This window comes from Musa acuminata, chromosome BXJ1-6, assembly GCF_036884655.1.
Source record: "Musa acuminata AAA Group cultivar baxijiao chromosome BXJ1-6, Cavendish_Baxijiao_AAA, whole genome shotgun sequence".
Classification (NCBI taxonomy): domain Eukaryota; kingdom Viridiplantae; phylum Streptophyta; class Magnoliopsida; order Zingiberales; family Musaceae; genus Musa; species Musa acuminata.
Window position 1 is genome coordinate 37,006,150 of NC_088332.1, and position 21,902 is coordinate 37,028,051.

General features: G+C 38.3%; 1 protein-coding gene across 5 annotated transcripts; it reads right to left on the minus strand.

The window, feature by feature from the left end:
* Positions 1–674: 674 nt before the first annotated feature.
* LOC103989003 (uncharacterized) lies at positions 675–17,281 on the minus strand. Of its 5 annotated transcripts, none has more exons than XM_018828321.2 (3): positions 17,038–17,279; positions 15,414–16,348; positions 675–2,629 (listed from the first exon to the last, which is right to left on the minus strand). In XM_018828321.2, exons 2-3 carry the CDS (start codon positions 15,553–15,555, stop codon positions 1,032–1,034), a joined length of 1,740 nt encoding a protein of 579 aa, XP_018683866.2. In that variant the 5' UTR covers positions 15,556–16,348; positions 17,038–17,279; the 3' UTR covers positions 675–1,031. The 5 variants fall into 5 exon arrangements, with proteins under 5 accessions (XP_018683866.2, XP_018683865.2, XP_018683868.2 ...); XM_018828320.2 differs by having other exon boundaries at positions 15,414–16,359; XM_018828323.2 differs by lacking the exon at positions 15,414–16,348 and having other exon boundaries at positions 17,087–17,281.
* Positions 17,282–21,902: the final 4,621 nt, after the last annotated feature.

The window sequence follows — 21,902 nt, forward strand, 5'->3', positions numbered from 1 at the left end:
TATGTTTGCTTGTGTAAAGTCATACAAATGTGTTTCAACCAACATATACTAAATTTATTGATAAATGCAAAATGAATCACATAAAATGCTCTAAAGAGAAAAAATAAACAGAGAACCATAAAATGGAGAAACTTTTACTACATTAGTTTCCTCAAACAAAACCCCCCCAAAAAAAAAGAGTTACTACATGTTTAGTCTCAAAATCCAAACTCAATAACTTTTTCCAAACAAATTTTTGCATCAAACCTGAAATGAATGTCAACAGCAACATCTAAGCCAAATTGCAAATTACTTTTATTAACTTTTACAAGCACAAAATTCTTTTCTCCTTGGCTTCAGCCAGCAGTGACTAAAACAGTGACAATTATATTTCAGAGAGATGCCACAACAAGTTTCCAATACTAATATTGGCTTCAACATAGATCACTATTCCAAATTGGCTTAAACAAGATAGACCAAATCATCCACGTAAATATCCACAAAGAACAATTAAACAGCCCTAGGTGTTAATAACCAAAATTTACTTTAGCAAATATTGCTTGAAGATACAGTTGAATATAAAGATTGAACCGTGACTATAAACCCAAAATATTTTGGTTTCCAAGCCGACGAATCTTCTTATTCAGTCAAACATACTGCAAAATAAATCTTAAGACAACCAAAATCACATCAAAGAAAATAAAGTCAATTCTCCACTTTTGAAAATGTAGAGTTCCATTTGGCATCTCATTTGCTAACATCATAAAGTACATAAAGTGCAGCTTGTGCCTTTGGACATGCTTTACTGACACTTGGAAAAAAATAGGTGTCATTGTTGGCACCAGACGCATACTACTGCACAACATAATATTTGACTTGCTGATTATGAAGTAGAGAACATAGCAGTGACGAATTGGCCACTAGAAATGACCTTATCCACATAAAAATTTTGGATACAGGAAACTCCCTCTTGCTTTGCTGATCCTCCTACAACTTCACGACATTTTTCAACCTATCATTTGTTCTCTGGTAAGTCAAACTTTCAAGTTAACTTATCTGCTTAAGAAACTGGATACAAGAAACTTTTTCTTGCTATCCCGATCCTCATGCAACTTCACAACATCTCTCATCTTCTCAATCAATTGTTCTAGACAATCCACTCCAAAGCTCTGGTAGTCGAGGACTTTCTTGTAACGCTGCTCATAGAGAGCTGCAAAAGCACCGAGGGGAATTGGACAGGAGTAACAAACAAGAAGCTCTTGCGTTTCCTGTCTGATATTTGTAAGCTGGTCCTCAAAATCATAGGTTGAACCTAGAAAAAAATCATCATTCTTCTCATCTTCCAAGGATTCATCAGAGAAGCTACCTAATTGTGGACAGGTGCTGATATCGATGCTCTCTTCCGGAACCCTCTTTCCCTTTTCATTTGTCATCACGATAGATGGACTACCCAGGCACTTTTTTATATGTCTACCAGCAGAATTGTGAAGACACAACAGCTTTCTATGCCCCTTCCCGACTACAAATAGTGCATCAGCCATTTTCTGAAAGAGATTCACCAGTTTGTAAGCTCCGTACTCTGACACATAGAGCGGCCTCCTAAATACCTTGAGATACTCTGAAGGAACACGTACGAGAGGCAAACTCCCACCAGACATCTCAAGCAGCCTTACTATCTGGCCCTTTAAACCCTGAAGATCTCCTGGTTGAACCCACCAGTCCTGATCCAGGGAAGAATTCTGATGTACTTGAACAGATGGAAGACATTCACATCTTGAAGAAGTAAAACAAGACCCAGCTGCTGAGTTATTGATATTGTGCTCTGATGATTGAGAAGCTCCACTACGTTCTCTAGATACTTGTGAAGGCATACAGCTATATGCTTGGTTAAAGTTACCCCAAGTGGGATCTTCGCTTATCGAGAGTCCTTGATAAACAATGGTCTCTTCTCCATTTTCCATGTCAGGGTTATCCTCATTCCTGAAATTCATGATGTAGCCATGGGGAAAAGTCTTTGGAGGCACAAAACCTTCACCACGGACTACACAAGGCCAGTCCCATACAAACTGTCCTGCATTTCTGAGAGCCGAAGAAACACCGACTCCTGAAGGGATGACAAGGATTATGGTGTATCCACGCTGACCAAGAATATGCAAAGCAGGAGCAAAGTCTATGTCGCCAGATATCAGCATGATTGACGAGGGTGGTTGGTTATCTAGAGCAAAAAGAAACATATCAACCAAGATAGCCTTGTCGGCAGCATCTTTTCTAGTGTTTGGGATGTCTACTAGTTTAACTCCAGTTCTCTGGCAGCCCTCCCTCAATCGTCTGGGGAAAGCATTAAAATCCCCATAAGCAGAGAACACTGTAACAACTCCCCTAATGAAAGGATGCACTCGTAGAGCGATTCTTATGTTACCAGCAACATCTTCGGGCCGGACATCACTTGGAACCGGACAGTTCTCAATGTCCCAAAGGATAGCCACATGTCCATGCGAGACCCCAATTTGCTGGTCAAGTGCTTGAGTTGGTTCTCTGTCTGAATTAATGGAGATGATGCCACTCGAGCTTGATATCCCTGTCATTGTAACTTTCGGTGAAGGACTTCGACTGGCCATTGCTTTATCCTCACAAGACATCTTCAATTCCACTGTGACAAAAATGTTTATGGAAAAGAACATGATTATCAAGCATGAGATCAAAGAGACATTGAAGTATGAAACATTTATACATATCAACCAAATAATCAGACACATCTTCTGAAATAGATGGCATCTAATTATTCTGTATGTAAGTCAAAATAGCATAGAGAAAAAAAGATATTGTTAAAAAGAAGCATGTGGATATCTCATCATTTAAATGTTTATTATAGTGGACCAACATTATAATGCATGTAACAATAATAGTTGGAGAACCAGAATATATCATTGACTGAAGGTGTCAATTAAGTTAGACAAACTATATTACCCATGTAACACTGATCGGCTCTAATAGCTAATTTAATCAAGTTTATCAGTTGTACATCACTAAATAGTGTAAATATTACTTGGAAATAGTAAGGTTTACCAAAGTAATTTAATCTCATCTTTAAAATGTTGTAAATTGGCATTTGCTCCATCAAATATGACTAAATAACTATGAACGTGACTCATTGCACAACAAGGAAGAAGCTTGATTTGGAGAGATGCATATGAAAGAGGTTGATACCAAACAACTGTCAAAGTACAGTTGTAGCAGAAGTCGCAGTACAGATGTTATAGAAGCATATTTTGCATAGATACATCTATCAGAACCGATGATAACCAAGATATTTATGTATCTCCTCTAAGCATAATTTTGCCACACTTCAATCTTCTATCAGAACTGCACCAAATTGTTCGCACACGAAAACATTTTGTTATTCTATATTTCTGGTAACTTCGTACAGTCACCACCATTGACTGATGTACCACCCGACATTGTATGATACGGGCGGTAAGTACCGGTCTGCCCATCGTCTGAAATGTGGACTGCTCCATATCGGGTGGTATTTAAAAAGTGGGATCATACCGAGCGATACATGTTTGAACCAAGCAAAACAATCGAAATTTAACCGTTACTAACCTATACTGATCGCTAATAGTAGGATTTCGACTGAAACCAATCAAAGGGTGTGATTGATCTTGGTCCAACCAGTGATTTAAAAAGCGCTAGGCGCCAAAAGGCGCTAAGGTCCAAAAATGCCCGAGGCGCTAGGCGCTCGCTCGAGCGAAGCGAGGCGCTAAAATATAAAAATATATAATATAATTAATAAATATAATTATTTAAAATTTTAAATAAAAATATGCTATTAAATTAAGAAAATCTAAGAGCAGCGGGAAGCAGTGGCGAGCGGCGGCAGCGGCGGGAAAGGGAAAGGGAGCGGGAGGCGCGAGCAGCGGGAGGGCTCGCGGGAGGCGCGAGCAGTTGGGAGGGCTCGCGGGAGGCGCGAACAGCGAGAGTCGCGAGCAGAGGGAAGGCTCGTGGGAGGGCTCTCAGGAGGCGCGAGCAGCGGCAGCGGCAGCAGGAGCAGGAGCGACAGCGGCAGCAGGAGCAGGAGCGACAGCGGCAGCGGGTTAGGGTTATATCGGTTTAGTTGGTTCGATTGAACCAACTAACAACCGAACCAGGACCGAACCAGACCTAAAATCCTGGTTCGGTCACTTGGTTTACCCAGGCGCTCGCCCGAAGCGCCCAGCGCCTGGGCTCGGGCGAGCGCTTGTTTGAAGCGTGCCGCCTGGGACATTAGCGAGGCGCTCGGGCCTCGCCTCGCCCGAGCGCCTAGGCGAGCGCCCGAGCGCCTCTTTCAATCGCTGGGTCCAACTGTCAATTTGACCGTTGAATTGACCATTGGACCACTTTCTAACCTAGTTTAAACCCTAAATATCACCCCTCCCTCCCCTCTTTCAATCTCTCTCACTCACTCTCTTTATCATTCATTCTCACTCTCTTTCTCCATTAAGGGTGGTCTTTGGTGATTAGAGTTTCAATTGGGAGGATTTACTCATTCTAACAAGTCATTTGGTGGAAGATCTATTAGTTGTATTCTCTTTCTACTTCTTAATTAACTTTTGGCATGATTAGCTCTTTATTAGCTCCATATCAGTGTAATTTTATCAATTTAATGATGATTAATATCATTTTATATATGATTAGACACTATGAGGGTCAGTCTCTTACTTTTAATGCCAATGTGAGGGTAATTAGGCCTAAACACAACTTGTTAATATTGTAATTAGTGTCATTCTATCTAATTTAGGCATAATAAGGGCCATTATTTCACTTTTAGTTAGCTTTTGACATGACTCCTTATTAGTGTAATTTATATCAAGTTAATGATGTTAAGTGTCATTTTATATGTGATTAAACACTATTAGGGTCAATCTCCTACTTTTAGTGTCAATTTGGGGTACCTAGACCTACACGCAGCTTGTTAATAGTATGATTAGTGTCATTCTATCTAATTTAGGCATAATTAGGGCCATTAATCTAGTTCTAGTTAGCTTTGACATGATTAACTCCTTATTAGTGTAATTATATCAAGTTAATAATGTTTAGTGTCATTTTATATATGATTAGATACTATTAGGGTCAATATCTTATTTTTAGTATCAATTTGAGGTAATTAGGGCTAAATGTTGTATGTTAATAGTGTGATTAGTGTCATTCTATCTAATTTAGAATTATTTTGTCATTAAGGTTATATAGAGCCCAATTTCATGTCTTCCTCTTATGATTAGTTTGTTTATCTTAACTTTAGGGGCAATTAGGGCCATTAGGTAACATATAAACCTAATTTGGGGGTAATTAGGTATAAACACAGCTTATAATTACTTGTTGGATTACGAGCGGTATTTATCTTGATTCTTTAAAGTTCATTTCTTGTGTTTCTCTTTAAAGAAGAGTTTTCTTTTTAAGTTCATTAATTGTTGGATTATGGATTATGGTCTAGTAATTCTAACTAGAGCCAATTAGTCTAAATTTGTTACTTTTAGACTCAGTTGGAGTCCTTGATTGATAATGCATTATCACAGCTTATTAATTTAATAAATATTCATAGGAAAATGATCCCAGAGGAACAGATGCATGATCCAGCTTGGGATCATGCCCATCGTTTGGACAACAACTGTCATCATTGACAGTGTATTCATTGTGACTACGTCAGTTAGACTAGAGAAATCACTTGGTTGAAACAACATTTGGTTGACAGGTATCTCGATGTGGCAAAATGCACCAAGATTCCAATGGGAATGAGAAAATCATTTTAAGAAAAGTTGCAAAAGGCAAAGTATGATGCAATCTAAAGGAAGGCCGACCAACAAGAAGAATATAAACGGGCTACAATGGAACCCATCTATACCAGAGTCATCACGATGATGTCAACCCAGACCTTGCAGCTAGTAGCTATGTTTCGCTGGAGCATAATGGTGATGGTGCCACTAGGCCACAAGGATTGGGAAGGAGTGTCAGCATGAAGTAGCTAGTTGCCACTCCTCCTTGGTTGAGCAAGATTGACAGCATAAGGTAGGATGGCATACAAGGTTTTGTTAGAGGGCTTGGCTGGAGGTCAACACTTGAAGTTGTCGATATTGATCCACAAGCTTATGCACCACATTCAGCAAAATAGACTTCAATTGATGATGCAGATACAATAGAAAAGAAACAAAATATTGACAAAGTCATTGCAAAGTGGTTTAACTTCCACGGGATTCAAGCATAGATAGCTCAAGGTTCATATTTTCAAAGCATGGTGTCATTAATTGAAATGGTTGCCACAGGCATCCAATCTACTACGTTGAAGGAGATAACGATGTTTATCTAAATGAGATGACAGAATTCAAAGATTAGATTAAATCATTCAAGAAGCAAATCAAATTATATGGGGTGACACTTATGTGTGATAGTAGGACCGAACCGATTAGAATGAGCATCATCAATTTCTTAGTGTGTTGCAACAGAAGGGTGGTCTTTTACAAGTTCATGAAAGGATTAGACAAAATTGGTCACCCATGTACTTTCACAAATGATGACATCAAGTGGTTCTCTTCGATCTCTAATTTTACAATAAAGATTTTCAACCGATGCAAGAATGGGTCAAAGCAATAGAACCTAGGGGATCCTTTACTTGATGAGGCAAGATACCTTCTATGTCTTTCTTGTTTTATCATTGAAACAATAGAAAAAGAGGAACAACATCCTAGCATGAGGAAGATACCCTCAGTCAGAACATGGCGAAAGGAACCCGACAACCTCGAGTCAAACTAATTGAGGTCATGACACCTAACAATCATAGTCGTCCGCCCAACGTGCCAAGGCAAAGGGGAAGGAAATAGCATCTATCGATCCCTTGGAAAGAGCAACAAGTAACAATTTTAATCCGACAATGAGACACCATCTCTATCACAGTCACACTCCAATCAATGCATAGAGACAGTAGTGACATCGATACTAGCATGGTCTGCAGTACCGGACCGTACCGCCCTGTCACGGACTTAGCTGGTTTTGCCTAAGTCGTGCGGCACCCTTGCGTGTCCGTCCGCAAAGGTCAGCCTCCCCGAAGCCTCCCATTATCCCTTAGGACCACCAAAAGAGAGAACGGGTTAGAGAGAACACCTCAATCGGGATCCACAAGCAAACATCTCCGAAAAACACTTCATAGACAATGCAAATTACAAACAGACCTTACAAGCTCTGAACCGTTGCACAACAAAGGGTAAAATGGTCCATTATAGACCGAAAATCTCTCGCACGTGTCCACATGACACAACCTTTATTTACAAGCCTAAAGAGGCCACCAACCCAACTAAAATGGGACTATTAAGCCTTCGGCCGTCCCCCTACATGCTGTACAAGACATGAACAAACCAAAGGACACGGACATACATAAGCATTACATCAAACATCCTGTTTAGAAGTTTGTCCGTGACATTCTCCCCCACTTATTCCTTCGACATCCTCGTTGAAGCCTTTGTCGACACTGCAACTCCTCGCCTTTGCTGTGTCTTCAATCTTCTGCTCTAGCTACAATGCGCCTCTTGGCTCCTAGCTGCTCTCCGCTGCTGTTTTTGAGTAGTCGAACCTTTGATCCGCCATGCTGCTTCAACTCACCAATGACTCTGACTCTGGTGTGGGGTTGGCTGAGTTGTGTTGATCCTTGTTGATTCCTGCGGATCCCCCAGATGAAGGAAAAGACCATCCTTACTGCGCCAGTCTCTCAAATTCCTCATGCTGCTTGAACTAGGTGGATGCTTGTTGGAGCTTTAACGAGCATCGTCTCGTAAACTTCTGAAGTTTTGGGTCCTTCCTCCACAAAATTTGCTCATTGACTCTTCTTTCACTTAGTTGTCACATCCAAGTAGGTTCGCATCACTTCCGCTTTCGATTGACATTTCGTTGGGAAATGAAGCGGACAATCTACTCTCAGTAACACTGATCACCGTTGGTGAGGATTTGACAACTATTGTCTTCCATTATCTTTGAAGAGTCTTTGAACATATGCAGAGCTCCTCTGCTGGATAGATAAGAGAATTGGGGTACTCGGTTTCACCCATTCTCTTAAGAGTTGAGAAGGCAAAGGTTACTTGACTTCGCCCGCCTCCTCGAGGTTGTACTCCATGCATCGAGCTGGTTACTGGCTTTCGCCTGCTCTTTGCTCACACTTCTGAAGCACTTGAAGTGTTTGCACTCCTTGCGTTGAGTTAGCTACTGTGATTCACCTTCTCAATGCCATTGAACTTCTGGAATGCAGGAAGTTTTCACCCCAACTTGGAGTAATTCTCTCATAGGCTTGGTCGCCTTTGGGATTGTACCGTCTTCTCCATCAACCCTGCCGCCTACTCCACTGAGTAGAAAAGGTACAGCACCGTGTACTGCCTGCTTCGTTCCTTGGTTATGCACTCTTGCATGACCCGAAGTCCTTCACTTTCGGCTATCTTGATGAGAAGTTCATTGACACCGGTCTTACGAAGTTCCTCGGCCTCTGCCCTTCAGCCTTGTCTCGGTACTTGGAGATTGCCTCTGCATGCTCCACCTCTTCGGCCCCTTTCACGACCAAGCGCTCTCCCTCCGTGAGAGCAAGGGATCAATGACTTTCACGGAAGTCCCGCCTCTGCGGTACCATGGCGCTGCCATGCCCATGACACTACTATCCGTCGTCTCGCATCTGCATCCCTTTTCTTCACAATCAGTAGATATGCCTCTGTGGCACTCCTCCGAGTCCACTTACATTCTAACTGATGCTTGATTTTGGGTAGCTAAGTCCCTCTGGACTCGTCGTCGCTTCCTCGCCCCTTTTCGACCCCCTGCTTCAACACCTCTGTGTTCTCCAAGCAGCTCTCCTTTGGTCGATGGAAAGACAGACTGCAACTCCCATGCATGGCCTCTGCCATCACATTATAGGGTCTGCATCGATTCTGTTCTCCTTAGCTTCCTTGGTAGCAACGTTCGCTTACTCGACCTTGTCCTCTGACTTGTCGGGCTCCCTTAAGCGAATATACGCTCTGGAGCAGTCCAACTCTCCAGCTGCTACGATCATACCTCTGCATGATCAAGTCCCTCCCATGGAACTCACTGGTACTTGCATTCGAACTTTTCCCTTGGTGGAACACAGCCCCCATATGCTGATGACCAAGGTTTTCATCCGATGCAAAATTCGAAGCACGCACGGAAGACCCGCCTCTGCGGTACCATGGCCTTCACTCCTTGAATCCATAGCCCTTCTTGTCGTTGTGTTGTTCACCGAAGTGGAGCTTCCAGTAGCTCCCGATCATACCTCCGTATGATCTAGTCCCTCACGGGACTAGGTCGTGTGTATCGCATTGCCACGAACTGTTCCACCACGATCCGCTGCACCATGTCGCCTCCTGGTGACATCTCCATTGCATTCTGATCCTTGTGGAATAAACTCGAATTGTGAACCCTCCATGTGTGGCCTCTGCCAATACATCGCAGGGTCTCTTCCACCTTCGATTTTGTTCGCTCCTTTGGCAATCGACCTTCATCCACCCACTCTTGGGTCACACCTAGATAAAGCACCGCTCTAGGACAGTCCGTCGCCTAGTAGCTCCCGAAGTCCCCCGACTTCGCTGCAATTAGTGCACCATTGTCTGGATCCTGGCCCTATGCCCCTACCAGCACAATCTCCGCTGCGCACCGCTTCCTTCATGGCAACTTGAATGGCAACACTATGGCATATTCTTCAATAGTACCCGCCTCTGCGTCCTCTTGCCCCGTGCTAAGGCCTTCTGAACCCAACTTCGCCTCCGCAAATTGAGTCGCCTTAGTTCCTCCATCAAATGCTCCTCCGAGATAAGGTGCATGTGCCCAGAAGCTCCCTTCATCTTTGGCACCATGCAAGATGAGTCCACTCCGTCAGAATGAAGGACCCATGGAACAGCATGATTCTACTCCTGCCTCTGCAAGAGTTCATGTCCTTGACCTCTGTCTAAGGAAAGCACTGTGCCTCTGCTCCATGTTCCAACTTCTATGCTGGCTCCCTTCATGCGGCTTGGGTACTTCGCCAAGTTAAACCCAAGTTGCTCCGCTCCTCGTTTTTGCATTGAGTCGATGGTGGCCCTCGCGCCCACCATTCCACGGGTCAGTCCTCCCTTGAGTCCGATCTCCAAATCGACTCCAAGTGTGCCTTCATTTAAGTTACTTTGGGTCGCTCCCCCACTTGATCTCGTAATGCATCCACCAATGCATTCTCTCGAGCGAGATCATGCGACGACTCCTTGCCGCTTGCTTGGTCCATTGAGTTTCGTGGAGTTGTTGCTTGTTGAGGTACTCCTCCTCAACATGTGCGGTCCGTCGCACATGATTCTCCCTCTGGAGAGCCGGGACTTATCCCTCCTGGATAACTGTCCCATTGGAGCAACATCTCTCTTCGTTTTGGAGACCACCATCCCCTTGGATTACTCCGATCTGCTGAACAAACTGTGCATTGTTCTGCCTCCTGCAAACGCACTTGCTAGATTGCGACTCTACGTCAATACAGCCCCCGCTGCACCACTCAAGGTCTAGCAACATGCTGAACTCGTTGCACACTTCAGCATCCTACAGACGTATTCTTCACATGCCGAAGAGAAAGTTTCAATGCTCCATGGTGCCGAGTTTCGGTCGCCTTGGGATGGCCACGAACATTCCATCGTCCGTATACAAGCCCATGCATGAGTACCAAATTCTTCGAGTTAGCAATTCCCCTCACCTCTGTGAGCTTTGCATAACTCTTTTGGTCGTTGAGCAACTCATTCCACCTTGGATGGTCTCATCCTTTACCAAGCGCCTCGCTTGCCTTGAGCACCATCAAGTATAGTTGTCAACGTTGAGCCATAGCTCAAACTCAGCCATCCCAACCTTTGTGCGCTCCACATTCTTCCAAGCTTGTCTGTTCTCGTGGTGCTTCTTGCGCGAAGGGTTGGCCATTCCTCTGAATGCCAATCTCAGATGCCCGCTCCTCCGAGCGACTCCGTTTCCCTACATCTCCATGCCCGTTTTCCCTCAAACGGTCGCGCGTGTGCTGACTGCCCTCAACGCAGCCCCGCTAGGTCCCCCACGTTTGCATGCTAAGTGTTTCTATGAGTGCTTGTCCCGCTCTGATACCATCTGTCACGGACTTAGCTGGTTTTGCCTAAGTCGTGCGGCACCCTTGCGTGTCCGTCCGCAAAGGTCAGCCTCCCCGAAGCCTCCCATTGTCCCTTAGGACCACCAAAAGAGAGAACGGGTTAGAGAGAACACCTCAATCGGGATCCACAAGCAAACATCTCCGAAAAACACTTCATAGACAATGCAAATTACAAACAGACCTTACAAGCTCTGAACCGTTGCACAACAAAGGGTAAAATGGTCCATTATAGACCGAAAATCTCTCGCACGTGTCCACATGACACAACCTTTATTTACAAGCCTAAAGAGGCCACCAACCCAACTAAAATGGGACTATTAAGCCTTCGGTCGTCCCCCTACATGCTGTACAAGACATGAACAAACCAAAGGACACAGACATACATAAGCATTACATCAAACATCCTGTGTAGAAGTTTATCCGTGACAGCCCGGTACGGGCGGTACGTACCGGTCCGACAGACTTCCGGTACGCGGACCATATGTTACCGATCCGACACTGTAGCAACAATGTAGCAACACTGTAGCACTAGTATCGCCCTCGATCGACAATGGCGGTGATACTAGGGATGTTGATGGTTCCATCTACTCAGCCTTAGCATGATGCATGGATCGAGGAGCAACATTTTACGCATGCAATTATAGAGCTTAAGGTTCAACACAAAAGGGGAAGGGCAAGGCAATCGATAACTTTGAATAGATGTGATCGAGCCTTTACGATATAGACACGGAGCGAAGCTCGTCGTATTCACAACTATCATTTTATCGATGATCTTGCAGCCAATAATAGTACAGTGATAATTGGTCATTCTTTTTATAAGCTGATCATTCTTATGATATGGAACAACAAGTTAGTAGCAATGGCAAAAGTTCCAACGTACTCCAGCCTCTCCACCCATACATGGCACTATCATACTTGCCTTAGAAGGCTCCTCAGACACGTGTTGTTCAGGACGATCAGGCAACAACCATTATTACGTTGATGCACCAACGACATATAGTTTATCGGTACACCTTGTCATGGGAGCAATTTCAAGATTGGGTCTAACAGATATGCCAAATTGCTATACGAATTCATAGGAACGAAGACACTAATTCACCGATTGTAGAATCCCACCATTTATTTTGGTGATAGAAGCATGTATACACAATTTGCTTCCATTTATTATTGAATTTACTAAAATCTTAAAGTCTTAACATGTAACCTAACATTTCAACTCGTATCTTAGTAGATGATGAAATATCAAGGGAAGAACCATCCTAAACGTGCCGCAAAGCTGCTCCTCAACATAAAAAAAAAAAAGATAAATCCATTATTCCTTATTTCGACATTTTCTTATTAAATTGAACTAAATTTGCATTAAGTTATAATTGAAAGTCTTCAATTTAAGCTTTTTTTATTTTTCAGGTATTTTTGGGTTTTTGGGTATGTACCGATCGCAGATTGGACCAGCACAATCGGTTACTCATTCGCACGATATTGCATTCCTTGGTCACCATAACATAAAAATTTCTGTCAAACTACAAAATCACACCTTTTGCCTTCAAAAAATCACCTTTTGCCTTCAAAAAATCAAGATGGACAGAAGATCTTTTCTATAACGCTAGGATATTTAATTAGCCAAGGATCTAATTTTATAAAAAACAAAGAAAAATTGGACTTGCTAGAAATTCAAGCAAACTAAAGACCGATATGGGTCAACTAGGAGATGAGGAGGAGCAGACGCATGATGGTAGGAGGCTATGGCAGCAACAATAGTGATGACTTGGTGGTGGTGGCAATGTGGGAAGGAGGAGACGGAGAAAGAGAAACATAGAAACAATTGGAAAATTAGAGAGATGAAGAGAGACATAGAGATACAAACAAAAGATCAACACCAAACAATAGGCTTACCAGCCAGTACCCTTCGTTACTGATCTCTTTACCACCTAGTAAACCCCGCACTGTGAGCTTTACAAACACAGTACAACTCATCCCAGACCAAACCAGGCAAAGTCGGCAATTCCACATGCTGGTACCCTATCAGATAGATAAAAAACTGAACCATATTCGGTTTTGTAATCTTGTTATCAAATAGGATCCACCTAGGATATAAATCCAGAATAATTAGCTTATCAACAGAATCTCAATCTGAATTAAGTTTTGAGATCCACAAGAACGAAATAAAAATGATTGAATCCCTTGACACATTTGGTTCATGAACTTCAGAATTGGAATCAATATAAAAATCTAAGTATATTTATCGCAAACACAATCTGTTTACAGTTTATTATTCTATGCTTAATTTACCTACTCTTACTACTCTAAGCTCTATTTGTGTCAGATCCATTTTTGCATGCATAGCATCTATGTAACTAGACATTGCATCATACACCTTTAGGCACAGTGGTACATTTATTAAATGGTTCTACATCAGCACTTCGTCGTAACATTATGAACATTCCATGTTATTATACCTTTCAGTCTAGTAAGAAGAAATGCAACTGACTATAATTCAATCTACTCAGTATTATCAGACATTTATTTTTTTTCATTTTAACATTGATAACTAAAATCATCTATTTATTACATTCCATTCACCATATGTGTGACCTCCAAGTGGCCCCCAACTCTGCATTTTCGTACTTTGTTTGGCATGGATATTAAAGTCACCCTTTATGTAAGGTAGTCTACTAGACAGTGTTGCCTAACCCATTTGACCCATACTGCAATGATTGCCAATTCTTTTGAACTCTACAACGGCCAAACATTGTCTACCTCTTCTGCATAGAAGTTATGATTTTCTTTTCGTATGTACCAAAATTTGACCAGCATCTCTATTATGCATCTACCATTAACATAAAAAATCAACACCAATTTATTCCTTAGAATGGCTGTTGTTTAACAAACATTTCTGAAAAATCTTTGCACCATCTAACTGTAGATATTTATGGTCATCCTACTATTCTATAATCGAATATAGGATATACTTACCTTGGTTAATCAAATGCAAAACTATTTTGTGACATATCAAACTGAATGGTGGGTGATACAAGTACAAAATGGCTGATGACAAAAACATACTCTTTTGTTTATTAGTATATGTTTCAATTCGAAACTTTCAAATATGTATCTAGGGGAGGCCATTCCCCCCTCCCCCAAACCCCCACACTTAACCTCCAAGAGAAACCAGGTTCACCTATCTCCACCCGCATGATATCATACAGCAGCCCAAAATGTTTCCCATTAATCATGGTCCAGCTGATACCTATTGTGCACATGGTTAACCTCAATACGATGAGCATAGGTCCCTAAAAAAACTAACAAATTTCATATTGTCCAACACACTTAGGCCTTTGATATTCTAAGACATTGAAACCATGAGGAGATCAAGGCAATGGACTTTAAAAAACCTTCCTATATTAGAATTTGTGATGGAGGACGAGTAACAAAATATTTCTTTTAGATGATAGAGGAATAGAATTAGAGGAAGAGGAAGATAATAGTGACAAGATAATAGAAAATAAATGGATAACTTCCAGACTTGCTGAAGAAGACTCCTAGAATAAAGGGCTTGCACTTCCATAGGTCTCGCAAGAAGATGAAATCATTTCATCGGGAAATAATTATGGTATTGCGCCACTAGAACTCAATTCACTGATCTTCTAACTGATGCATTAGAATGTTCTAACATCTGTTTCTAGCCCAAGTACAAGAAAAGAAAATAAATATTTAAAAAATTACAATTATAATTTTAAAAAAATATATGATTTGACGTTTCCTCCAAAGAAGATAATATTCTTAATTGATATATTTCCATCCTCGTAGAGATCAATTTTTACAAAATCTTCAATCACAATCATAATTTGAATTCTTTTAAAATTTTTCACACTTTTTACTTTTTTTCTATCCCTAGAGTAGATTAGGAAACTGGGTTATAATTATTATGGATGTTGCCATGTGGCAATTTATGATATATACAAAATAACCCCTAAACTAATCAAAATTATTTAAATAAGTTATAGACTAAATTGGTCTAGCATCATACGCCTCCGCTATGTAGGAACTTGCCTCAAGTTCATGAAATAAGGATTGGTCTTGACGATGGAACATCTTGGCCAAACCAAAAGCATCGATACCAAATATGATGTAAGGCAACCCTAAAGGTGATGCTTAATATGATGAGAGAATTGGTGGGGTGGGTAATAAATGAAAAAACAAACTAAAACGGAAAGAGGGAGGAAACAAGAAAAATCAAATTTTCAGAAATATTAATTTAAAAAATAAGGAACAAGTGTTGGAATTCAATGCGTACCAAGATGGTCAAGGAGGAGAGCTTTAAGAGACGTTGCAAGTTCAATCAACGTGTCTTCATTGCAGGTTGGCTTCAGAGAGCAGAGGAAAGCAAAGCATAGTCTTAGACTCACTCCAAGTCCTCCGACTGATAGAGAAACCATGCCCTCTCACCACTCACGTGGCATCCAAAGACTAATGATCTCATTACAATTATTGCCCTCTTTATACAGACCACAAATACAAGAAGAACAGGAAGTAACTAACAAGAAAGAAAATAAAAAACACATCAAGACAAGTCAACACACTGTATCTAGTTATTTTTTTAGAAGATAAGCTTCTAGCATAGTTTTGGAAAATATTATTTTTTTATGCATGATATTCTTCCTTTCTTGTAAGATGATGATTCTGGAAAGTAATCTTCCTTCTTTGTGCATTATGTCTTTCCTTTCCTACAAGATGATGATTATTGCAATATTATTTTTATTTATTTCGTTCTTCTACTTTATTGTCAATCTAGGAAATAAGATCCCAATTGTGTATGATGTTATGTGACAACCCTAAAATATCAATTGAACTTGAACCTGAGTTTACCACCAATGCAAAGTGATACGGGTCAGTCCTTTTCTTTTCACGTCAGCGAAATAAAATTTGATTTTCATCAATTTGTCAAGTATTCATCAAAGATAATGCTCTAAACCACAACTAAACTAGTTGAGGAAACCAACAAAAGATAAACAGTAAATGCTTTCTTTAAGCATAAAAAATTGTCCAAATAAAAAATGAAAATAAGGGGAAAAAGAGAGAGAAGACAAGCAAATACACAAGAAAGAGAGAGGTGGAGGTGGCAAGAAGGAAGAAAGCAAGGATGTGAATGTTCATTGTGCTTTCAAGCGTTTGGGTCTTCCACTCGGTACATAATGAATCCCGGGGTCCCAACACTCAGATTTCCCTGACCTGTCACATATCTATAATAATGTTTAATTGACATTTACTGCCTCAAACACAGCTAACTACTTAATCGCAATCTTGTGAAGTACAATATAACTTTAGCACCTAAAGAGCTTGTAAATGCATTTCAAGTGTACTATTTGATCATAAACCAGTTTCTCTCCAATTGATCATATAAAGAAAGAAAAAGAAAATAATTCCATGTATTCACAAAACCAAACCAAAAATCAACCTAAAATCACAAGATGGAAGGAAGAATAAAAAACCAACCATCAAACTCAAACCATAATCACCAATTATTACATCCAGCAGTAGCAGATGACGAACCCGAAACCCGGTACCAATTCGCAGAAGAGGACGAAACCGTCCTCTTCAGAATATAGAAAACGATGTCCAATCTTTCACAAAATTTCCAAAACCGTCTCCTCAAGATCACAGAAACCCTAACCAATAAATCAATCCAAACCAAGCCACACGAAACATTCTCGTGTAATCAAGAATTCTCTGCAATAATCCTCATCTTCCATACCACCATTTCATCAGAACCTGACACCGAATGTCAAAAACTCGACGAATCCAAGACACAGAGCTCGTATCATTGAAGACGCGAAATAACACAATTACCTTCCAAGAACGTCAAGAGACTGGTTTCGAATCCAAGAATCAAGAAGAAGAAGAAGAAGAAGAAAAAGGACCTTCTCAAGAGTTACGGGGATTTAGAATGCACCGAGGAGAGGATCTGACCAGCCGAAAAATGGAAGGGGAAAAGGCAGGAAGTGATGGAAATCCCAGCAGAAACGCGGCCTCCGCCACGACTTCGACGGATGAGAAGCAAAAGACGAACACCATCTGCTATACGAGCACCGCGGAGCGCGGACCGTCTGATTCATCATGGAATAAATATTAGAATAAATTCCTTTTGCAGAAAACACCCTATCTTTCTCTACGTTTTTATATTAGCTCTTCTTCTTCTTCTTCTTCTTCTTCTTCTTCTTCTTCTTCTTCTTCTATGTTCGCGCATAAGAACCGTGCACCGTCCGATCGATCCTTCAAAAAAAAAAGGGAATTTAAAAGAAAAAAGATAAATATATATATATATATATAGGACGAATTTATGAAAATAAACATCTAACTTTAGATAATTTATGAAAATAAATTATCTAAACAGCATCTCTTGGAAAACCATTTTATCCAATTACCTATTTTTTTTCATCCAAAACAGTGACTTTTGGATCGTTGGTTCGTTAAGGTTTTATTGATCGATTCAGGTTGAGATGGTTTACTGTTGATTTAACATTTTAACTCTGTTAAAGAGACTTGCAAAGTGAGTGGCACAGTGTACAATAAGCTATTATTATGAGTATTGATCTCAATAAAAAAAAAGTTTTACATCTTCTTATTATTTTGTCTTTTATTCTTTTTCCTGAATCAAGAAAACAAAAAAAAATCATGTAAGTATATTGATGTCTTTCAAAAATAATATCTGTTTCTTGTTGATTTTACTGTCATTGGTTTATTGATTTTTAAAAAATAATATTTTTAATTTTAATAATCTCATTGTAGGGAGGATTTTATTCCCGATAAAGTATTTTCAATTCTTTATGATATTGATAAACAATCATCAAGTTTGAATTAAAATCATAGCTCAAGTATTGAACCTCTTTTTATAGACTTCAATAATTAATTTTCTTGTGATGAAGATAATGATAGTAATATCTTCGAAAATGAATTGGCTGAAAAAATACTATAATAAAAGTTTGAAGGTGACATAAACCCTAATATTTATGATGTATTAGATGTTGTTGGTGAATGAGTTATTTTAAGTGAGAATATGTATGATAATATTAAATAAGTACTTGCTAAATATGATTGTAGTAAAGATGAGGATATGTTGTTAAACACACAAGTTCCTTTTGCTAAAGACGATAATTGTTCATACAATGATATATTTGTTGGTCAAGTATGATATTTGAATGATATTAAAATTATGTTATTATATTTTTTTATATATATATTATCTTGTAACTCAAATAATATCTTTCTACATATGGCTAAATTTCAAAAAATCTTAAAAGAATATATAGAAATTTTGAGATTAAGCATGTTGCAATTAGAAGTTAATAGTTAAAAACAAAATGTAAGGTTTCTAATTATCAATGGATGATAGTAGCTCATGATGAAACTAATAGTTTTTGAATTATCAAGGTTCATAAAGAGCATGATTGTAATTTATCAAGATTAAATAGGCATAAGGAATACAATAGTTCTTTCATTATAGTTAAATCAAAGATCAAGTTATGGTAAATGTTGATTATATTTCAAAGATGATTATTACTAATATTCAAAAAAGATTTGAAATTAATGTTTCATATAAGAAGGCTTATATTTTTAAGAGAGTTAAAATTGCATAGTTGTGAGAGTCATGTCCAAATAATAATTTCATCAAAAATATTATTTTTAAAAAATATTTTGGGCTTTCTGAGGTTGCCTTAGATTTTTTTTATATATGCAACCTATTTTTGGTATCGATATTACACATCTATTGGAGAAATATCCCGATGTTTTGATGACAGCAATAATTATTGATGGTTGTAATAGATTATTTCAATTGATTTGCTATGATGGAGATTGAGTATAGAGATTTAAGAGAGTTGTAATTGCATCAAGTATGTATTATGGGATATAAAAATTTGACTATTATTAATGATCAAAATCTAAAAAAAATTTGTGAAAGAGATCTACCCAAACATATCATGGCTATTACATAGTTCATCTATCTAAAAATCTTGTAAATGATAAGCAAGATAAAGAGACTATAAAACTATTTAAGGTTGTTGCTAGATCCTCTATGTACAAGTTTAATGAATGCAAGCAATGCAAAAGTTGAGAAAAAAAAATTACAGAGAAAGTTTCATAGGAATATCTAAAATTAAGAAGGAGAAATGATCTTTTACGTATTTCCTTGCGCATTGTTATAGAATGCTAAATACATTAAAAAGTATAAATTCATTATTGAAGGATGTTTGTGGCTCAAATATTTTACCAAATGATGTTTGTGACTCAAATATTACCTTTATGATCAAAATTACTATGAATGTTGCTAAAAAGTTCTACATCCATCGTAAAATAGCTAATATTTTAAAATCAACTTTGATAAGTATCATCGAAAATTCACTTATAAGGCGAAGGATAAGGGTTGTACTATAGTGTCTTTCCTTATAATCATACTAAATTATAAATGTAGACATCCTTTGAGATGGTTATGCTAGATTTGAGGAAAAAAAATTATTCTCGGCATTTTGATATTTTAAAAAATTTATATTTTCATGCTATGGTTGTTATTAGGTATAAGAATGATAATCCATATTCTTTTGTGAAGATTATTATCAAGCTGACACATACAGGAAAACCTACAATGATAAAATATTTCCTAGGGGAAGCAATCAATATTGGATATAATTGTTATGATCTTAAAGGTACTAAGAGGGGGTGAATTAGTTCAATAATATTTTTAATCAATTTTAAAACTCAATCGATATATCAACATGTATCGAAAACATGATTGACCAAGTTAAAGTTGTAAGCAAAAAGAATAAAACTAAATCATAAGTAAAGTAAAGTAAAAGAGAAGTAATCGATCTATAGTGGTTCAGTTTTTTCAACCTATGTCCACTTCTAATTCCTCTTTTCTTGAAGCCATTGGTTTTCACTATTGATTTTTTTTTCAATAAGCAAAGATCAACTATCCATTTATAACTTTATCTTTTTTAAGACAGAGGAGATAACCTTTAGACTATCTTTTTATATAAGATCTCTCATCTCCTACAACATAGAATTGTAACCAAACTCAAGAGGGGGAAGACTCAAACTATGCTCGAAATAAGAGTTTACAATACTTTTGTACTAAGAAATAGTTACTCCATCAACCAAGCCTAGGTGAGGTATTTATAGGTCTCAAAAGACTTCAAGAAAGGGGTTAAAATTTTAAATCTCTGAAAATTTAGGGTATTTGTGGTACTACCGCAAGCACCGAAAAGTGCTACCACCATAATGGGGCCACAAATCTTGGCTCTGGTAATACTACTGTCGGCCTAGAAGGTACTACCACCACCATGGGTGGTACTACTATCAGCATGAGCATTATTATTATTAGAAACATGAATAATGCTTTTCGATTAACTCAAGCGGTACTATTACTTGGGCTTGACGGTACCATTGCTTAGGCCTAGTTTAGGTCACCAATTTGACCTTCTAATAGGTCCAATTCGATACTAGTTTAAGCCCAATGGATTCTTTGACAAGTTGGCATGGTTTTGAATCAATACAACTCAAATTGACCCATAATGACTTCGATCAAGACTATGATAAATCAACCACGCATATGACACATTAACGAAGCTTTCAGCATGTTGTATGTTATTCCAGCATCTTCTGACACTTTGTACGAATGTTCAATACATCATCATTTCCTTCGGTATATCACTCATTCCACCGACATGTCGACTTTTCCATGACATCTAATTTTTCGACGTAATATTCGATCCTTTTAGCATGATGCCTGAATTATAGTACGAAGTTCGATCTTCAAAACGTCAATAAATCCTTCAGCTCGACATCCAATTTTTAGCATGAGAACTTTTCAATGCAATATCCAACTCTTCTACTCGATAATTACTACTTAGATGATCTAAGTCCATGATCAAAGTATTTCATATATAATATATCTCAAAAACATATTTAGTCTAATAGACTTATCAATTAGTTTCATCATCAAGGATTTAATAATCTCTCCTTTTTTATGATAACAACTAATTGATTATCGGTTTTTAACAAGACTCCTTTATCTATTGATTGTTTTAAATTATTATAATAAACTTGAACTTAAATAATCATATATCCTTTTAAATGCATATATTGAATTTAAGTTAAAAAAAATTTGATGTTATCGATATTATAAAACTAAAACACTTATCAAAATATCATTATAATTAATATTCTCCCATTAACTTAGAGTAATTTATATTAATACTCTTAGAAAATACTTATATACTATTATTAAATTAGTAACTTTTATATTTATCCATCTAAATTTAATTTAAAAAATAAATTAATAAATCAATAAAAAATATAACATATATTATGTGTACCCAAATTTTTAATATGTTAAGACTTGAAATTTAATGATTACTTTGAGTTTAGTGGATGAACATCAATAGGGAGTTATAGGGATGAATATACATATATATGATTTAAATATTCTAAAAAAAAATGAAGGGATAAATATGTCATTTTAAATTCTGAAAGGATAGATATGAAATTAAAAAAAAAAAAAAGGAGATTGCTAATGACAATCTCATTGGCCCTTACTTCATAAAACCATTAAAAATAATAAATATAATTTTATTAAATAGATCATCTCAATTACCTCTCATTATCTCTTCTTTCTTTTTTTTCATACCCCCTCAATTATCCTTACTTCATATAACATATTTCATCTATTAGTTAATCATCCTCGCGAGAGTCGCATTGAAACCTTAGTTGTGTCCCCTCTGATCAGACA